Raw genomic sequence first — 7,092 nt, forward strand, 5'->3', positions numbered from 1 at the left:
ACTGTCTGAAACCGGGGCCCATGACAGAGAGCCATTTGGAAACCACATGTCAGCCATTGAACCACTACCATATAGCTGTATTTTAATTCTCATGTTCTCATATACGTGCTTATAGAATAATAAATTGTTATGCTCATAAATTGTGTTCAATGGTTTCATTACTGTAAATGATTGTATCTCTCTTTTTCATGTAGGTGACTTCATCGGTGATGTCCACACACCCCCAGAGCACTACAAGCCCTGAAAATCATGCACTCAAGTATGAAGTCCCTGACGGTCTGTACGGAGGAGTCAGTTTGGCTTCCACAGCTGAAGTTACAGCATCTGTGAGACAGGACCCCTGGTGTGCCCTGGCTCTCGCTTGATGTTGGATAGCCAAGTTTGGATTGATGTACATTGCTGTCACCTTCAGGTGTTCACTTGAGTTTTTCGTCTCACTTTAGCAAACAAAAGAAGAGGCAGAGTGGATGTTCTGAGAGAATACAGTGCATATCTTCTCATCTATGCAACATATAGAGGCAAGGGTGCTTTGGACAAGCGGCACCACCTGACTCTGAAAGAGCTTCTCATTTTCCTGGATCTCTTAAGGACTTCAAAGATGCCATGTGTCCTCCTGTTGCCTTTCTTGAACCTCTAATGATTTTTGAGGTTTTTGCTTTGTCAAAGTTTTCTGCAATGTCACAGCAAGATGGTGCCTCACTGTGACAGCAAGATGACGCCTCCTAGGCTCTGTCCTACTTAACAGGTAGCAGATGGTGCAGCTTTTCCTCTTCTTACATCACAAGTTCTACCAATGGCTGCACTCCCTCCCACCACATTCTTCCATTTGATGACGTATGTGCTCTGTCTTGACACTCATGCTTCAATATTGGCTCTCCTGGTCTAAGCATCACTCTACCCTCAGTAGGCCGCCTGTCATGCTCGCTCAACATACATCTTGCGTCTGATCCTGTCCACAGCCCCGCCTCCTGCAGAAGCCAGTAAAATAAATTCTTTAGAGCCAACTGAAACAGAGTCCCCCAGGAGCACATAGGCCTTCCTTGGCAGAATCAAGGATCACCACTTCTTTTTTGTCTTTGCAAATTTAATGACTTCCAGCATGTCTTTGTCTTGCACACACATCGAATGATCAGTTATCAACAGGCGATAATGGCAAATAGCTCTCCAGGGACTTTCTAACAGTAAAGATGGAAATGGGGCAGCTTTACTCCCCACTTCCTGTGGGCGTTCAGTGGCCACCTGTTGAGAGCCATCTTTTGTTTGTGGAGCGGAGTTGCCATTGGGTGACAAGCAAAAGCGACTCCTGTGAAGAATTGCAAAGAGCCGACTATCATTCTGGTTTTGGGTTAGGATGAACTATGTGTCAGGAGCAAGTTGGCATTTTGTCTTCCCGACTATCACCAGCGCTTCACTAGTTATGGTGTACTCGAAAATGGAGCTCTCCCGGATCTGGTACCTCCCCTTTTTACCAGTGTGCCCTGAGGTTGTCCTAAAAACAAACTTCCTGCTCAAGTGGATGGGACCTGCGATTTCCAAACGTCCTTTCATTCACGACAGCTGTCATTGGTCAGAATATATTAAACAGGGTAGCAAACAAATACTTTTCTTCCATATAATTTGTGTTCCAAGTGCAATTTGCGTTGCAGCAATCAGTGTTAAATCCTTTGCATAAGATTTAACCACTTTTTTGTAATGAATGTAAACAGTTTAACTTAATGGTACTATAATAATTTAAAAAGAGAAGCTATGGGGACATCCCCCTCAATATTGTGTCTGGCAAAAAAAAATCCCACTTAGTGTTTCGAATTGTTAGTTTTTTCATAAGAACAAATTGTCTCTCAGGAAAATTGTCATTACCCATTTTACACATGAGGTTTTGTACAAAGAAATACACATCAATCTCCTCTTTTGTGCTGTTGAATAACTTTGTGCCAAAAAGTTGAAAAGGCTGGATTGAAGCTTTACTACCTAACTGATAAGTATGTAAATACTCCATAAGATATTGATGCATCAATGTCGGTTGTTTGGGATGCGATATGTACAGTGTGAAGTAATAAACTGAACCATCATTAGGTTGGTTTGCATTTTTTAAATGGGATGTCATTCAAAAAACCTGTCAGCAGAGTTTTAAAAATAAAACGTTTTTTGTTTTTTTTCTGTATTTTGCGGCTTTTCCTTATAGTTTCTTCATACAGTGAAAAACATACATTAATACCACATCTAGCAAAGACAAATTTCAAAATTACAGAGATCAAATCGTATTTCGCTGACAAGTTGTGTAGCACATGCACAGTGAATACAGAATGAGCTGCAAAAGGGTGAGTTATGTACTGCACCTGGTAAATACTGATACCGCTAGGTCCAGTGTTTAATAATAGCTGTAAGTAACTCAGTTTTTGAGCTTTTCTTTGGAAATATGGAATTACATGGAGAATTCGTTTTTTCAGAACCAAATTCTGCATTTATGAGAATTTACTGCATGATTTATGCTGGTAAATTTCAAATCGTTTGACCTGCCAAAATGTATCCTGGGGAAAGTATGGAAGTGCAGTGTGTACGGCACATCCCAGACTTCCGATCCATGCGCTAACAGGAGTATATGTGGGGATTGGAATGTATCTCCCTTGCTTATAACCAGGGCTCATTGAGAGAATTAGGCAACTCATTTAGGTAGCTGCCAAGTTGGGAAACATACGATCATGTTTCATCCTCGGCTGCACTCAGTGGTGAGCATGAAGGTGCTCTTCATTTTAACTATTTTTTTTGTCTTTCGAACACTCCATGGTAGTCAGGTATGCCTTCTGACACATGGTAGCTGTCCATCACCAATTAAAGAACGATACCAGTGAAACACACAAACGAGAGACCAAAAACACAATCCTTGATGGAAACTGTTGCAGTAATTGGTTTCTGGTGGGTTCAGTTGCTGGAAAATGAGCATGATCTGCTGTGGAAAAACGTACAATTACATCATGGGCCTAGTTTTTGAAATACATTCAAGTTATTTCAGGTACCAGATATCTCACTCCATGGAGCCTCCTGAGCATGAGCTGCATGGGGCTATATGGTTTGTGTGGTCCTACTGATCAGATGACAGAAACCTAAGATATGATCATTGAGAGCTGGGAGCATATCATTGCACAGTCAATTTTTTCTTTACACTGTAATACACCAGATATCAGTGCTCAGGAAGATTATTCTGCATCTGCTTATTAAACAAAAAGCCTCATGAAATTTCTAAAGGTAGCTCAGTGTCTCCCTCCTCACGTCTCTGTCTGGTATCCTCCTCCAGCAACAGGACTGCAGGCAATGCCTTTCTGCTGTCTCGGAAACTATCTTCACCCCATCCAGATCCACTCTAAACCAGGGGCATCCAAATGGATCCCACTTTGCTTTGGTAATTACTACTGTGAGGCAAACTTTAAGGGTCAATACCTGAAGACATCTGTCCAGTATTTGCAGAATCTTATTTTCAGTATTTGCACTATTTCCCCTGTATGTTCTCTTAACAGTGCTCTGTTGAATTCAAGCACAGCTTAAAGTCTTCAATATTTCCCTGTATATATGTCCAGCCTTTACTTTATGCTTCTAATTCCATCTACTGCAGACAGACTTTTTCATGATTCTAGGACCTATCAAAATTACCTAATATATCACTATCTCATGTCAAATAATGATGTTTCCTTCTGAAGTTTTGTGTCCTTGAGAGTGCGTGCTTACTCAAAAGTCTACTTTGTGTTCCTAAAACCCTGGATGAAAATATTGACTTTGTCTTAAAACTGAAGATTGCCACCTGTCCTTTTCCATTGAGTGGCACTCTCCCTTCTTTCTGTCCGCTGCATGCCTCCTCTCTATGAATACTGTCTACTTGAGACGTGCATTTTTGCCTTAATCTCTTTTATTGTATTTCTGCAAATTGCTCTCACACTGCTCCTTGAAGATCACAACTTGTCTTGTTTTAGTCATAACCCGAGACTTATCAATACCTAAACTTCTTTAGCTCATTTGTAATTCCCATTAACCATCTGCATGAACTTACACCTCCACTAATGATCACACTTAACTCCTACTAACTTAATCTGTGACAAGTACGCTGGAAGGAATGCTTGGAATGGGCTCTTTAAGAACAACTGACTAATCCTAATAACCACAACAATTACTGGATTAACCACTAACCTTGGGTTCCGGAGTAGCAATATTAGCAGCTGAGCCACCAGACAGCATCTTAGCCCAGATGTTGCCTTCCAATAGTGCCTCTTGCTCTCAGATAGTATTTTTATTTAGCCAGTGAAATTTCTGTTGTTCCAAGGTCCAACAACGAACATATTATAATGAGAAACAGTATACACCATCTAAAACCTATAAACTGATATGTCCAGCAGGAAATGTTAGCTTTAATGTTGATTTGGTGTTTGCTTAATAAGTTGCTACTTTGTTGACTTAGGCGTGTGCAGTCCACTGATCAAGTGTTCAGTTGGGTAAAACATGCTTAACATTCCTGGTGCATACTTCTAACCACAGATTCTTTACCTATGAATACTTCTCAGGTGCCAAAATGGATCTGGAAAACTTTTCATAGAAGTGCTCCAGTGCACTGTTAGGTGGCATCATGCGGCTCCGCGGGGACTCTACACTGCCCCAAAAGTGATGGAGCAGAACTGCAAATAAGCATCAATTCTGCATGCTGATGTCAGTTCCTTTCTTATCCAGAGCTCCATCAGAACTATGTTGGTTTTTCAACAACTTCTGAACTATTTTGCCTGTGCTAGGAATTATGTTACCACCCTATACAACAGGTTTCAAGCCATGCTGCGACTGCAGGAAGCAGGTGTCGGTCACAGAATGGCAATGGCACAAGGTGTTTCTTTGCTGTCGAGCTTTGGGACATGACATTACATTAGGCTATAAATTCACCCTTGTGCATCCAAAGTTGATCTGAAACCGGTAGTTGAAGCTGTATATCGCAGACCACAAGAAGAGGTTGCAGCCTTCAAGTAGGTCTTGCTCATGCTCTGAAGTTGTAGGTTCCAGTCATGAGGCCGTTCCAGTGACCAGTCCACTTCATGTTCTAAGTGCTTTGGTAAGCCAAAGTCTAAGTCCAAGCATAGTGAAGTAGGACTCAACCTCATCCCGCAACTCTAACTCCAGAGAGATGGCATAAGTGTGTCACTCCCATTCGAGGTCGTTGACCATAGAACAGATTTGGCTGATCCTAATGCGTCCTGAGTTTTCTGGGGCATTGTTGACCCTGCAGCAGATTGAGACCTTCATGGAGGCCATGCTGCAAATATCTGGTGTACTCCGGGCTCTCTCTGGCCTCCCTTCAGGCACCATAGAACTGCCGGGGCCTCCAGTCAGTTTACTTCCAGCATGTCCATCCCCAGTGCCGTTTGTCACCTTGAGACCCAAGTTTGTAGAGATGCCAGTACAGACATCTACACTGATCTCGAGATCCATGCCGTTACCCCAATGCCAGTTCTAGTACTAATAGTGCCGGGGGATGATCCAGTGCTGATGTAAGTGTCGGACTCTGAACCAACTTAAGTTCAAGCCTAACCTATGTCATGGTATGAAATAACTAAAGCACAATCAGTCAGCCTGAAAAACCCGATTCTGCCCAATGCCTCAACCACGTTGCAGCTACCAACAGTGGCACGATTAACTCTCTGGTTCTGAATCTGACCCTTTTCCAGAGCAGGAGCACCCCAAGATACTGATGATTATGATGATGGTGAGGATGGCTTGCTCCCTCTCACTATACTGATGATACCTTATACATTGATTTAAAAAATACCAGTGGACTTGGCACCTTGCCTGAAACAGAGTTTGATTCATCATTTGGGCCACGAACAGAGGATAATTTCTGATATGCAGTGGTGAGGAGGAGGGCATTTGAGGCACTAGATTTGCAGTAATCCTCAGTTGAGCCCAAAACAAGATTTTGCACCCTGGCCAGTGACTTCTGAGCCCTTGCGTCCATTTAACAATGCCCTTATTGATAACTTTGATGGTCACTTGGTCGAACCTTTATTCTTGTTTACGTGAATAGTCGGGTGGACAGTCATCACAGACTGGTGCCTGGTGAGCCACATTTTCTCACCAGTCATCCTACTCCTGAAACTCTTTTTTTATAGACTTTGTAACTGAGGTGCGCCCTAACTAATTTCAGTCACTCCTCTGGATAGGGAATCCAAGAGGATTGATGCTTATGACAAGTGCATGTTTTCTCAAGCTAGTCTAGTATTGAGCCCCATAAATGTTTGTTTGTAGGGCCATTACACACATGACCAGCAAGATCTTGCTAGCAGTCGCAGAATACCTGAGGGCCTCTTTGGCTTGGACAATCCACGATGAACAGGCACAGCAAAATATGTTATTTGCACAAGTCTAGACACCATGGAATACAGAGTGAGGGCAGACAGTACTTGTGTTGTTTTTTATCGATATGCATGGACGCATTGCACTAGATTTTCTGGCGATGAACAGGCCTCCATAGACATGCCTTTGATGGGTCCCACCTTATCGGTGAGAAGGCAGACTCTTCATTAGATTGTTTTAAGGACAGCAGAGATACAGCACACTCATTGGGGTATTAACCACTTGCAAAAAGCTTCCACATCAATTCAGAAAATGTAGAGGCAATTCCACAGGGTTGGTGTATAGACAGTCAGCCTTTCCAACCTGTGCTGTAGATACCAGAGATTTTGAGGTTGTGGATATGGGTCTGGAAGGCAGTGTATAGGCCAGAAGAGGCACCAATCCTTCAATTTCTCTTCCCCTTCACCATCAGCCACTAAAACATTAGTTTGCCCTTAGTGTCGTGTGCGCAACCAGTGAGGGCCAGGATTCAACATTTTCTCCAAGGTTGGCAGTGTACCGCATCTGACAGATGGGTCTTACAAGACATTTGAAAGGGCTATTTTCTGCCTTTGTTGCTGCCTGCTCACTATTCCTTCTACACCAGAGCGAATTTCAGATGAGTACCTGTCCATGCTGTTACAGGAGGTGTGGTTATGGCTCTCCAAGGGTGTATAGAGAGGGTGCTGGACTTTTAAAGAGGAGGGGCAGTGATTCTTGCTGGCCCAAATCCTG

At 42.8% G+C, this 7,092-nt stretch overlaps 1 protein-coding gene across 5 annotated transcripts in view; it reads left to right on the forward strand.

Annotated features, from left to right (window-relative positions):
• GATA6 (GATA binding protein 6) overlaps nucleotides 1–2,161 on the forward strand; it is a 48,989-nt gene extending 46,828 nt beyond the window's left edge. For all 5 annotated transcript variants that reach the window (XM_069220012.1, XM_069220009.1, XM_069220008.1 and 2 more), the window contains one exon: nucleotides 195–2,161. In XM_069220012.1, the coding sequence (XP_069076113.1) occupies nucleotides 195–365 (171 nt within the window). In that variant the 3' untranslated portion in view covers nucleotides 366–2,161. The remainder of the gene's footprint in view (nucleotides 1–194) is intronic.
• The last annotated feature ends 4,931 nt before the right edge of the window (nucleotides 2,162–7,092 follow it).

Source organism: Pleurodeles waltl, chromosome 2_2, assembly GCF_031143425.1.
Source record: "Pleurodeles waltl isolate 20211129_DDA chromosome 2_2, aPleWal1.hap1.20221129, whole genome shotgun sequence".
Taxonomy (NCBI): Eukaryota; Metazoa; Chordata; class Amphibia; order Caudata; family Salamandridae; genus Pleurodeles; species Pleurodeles waltl.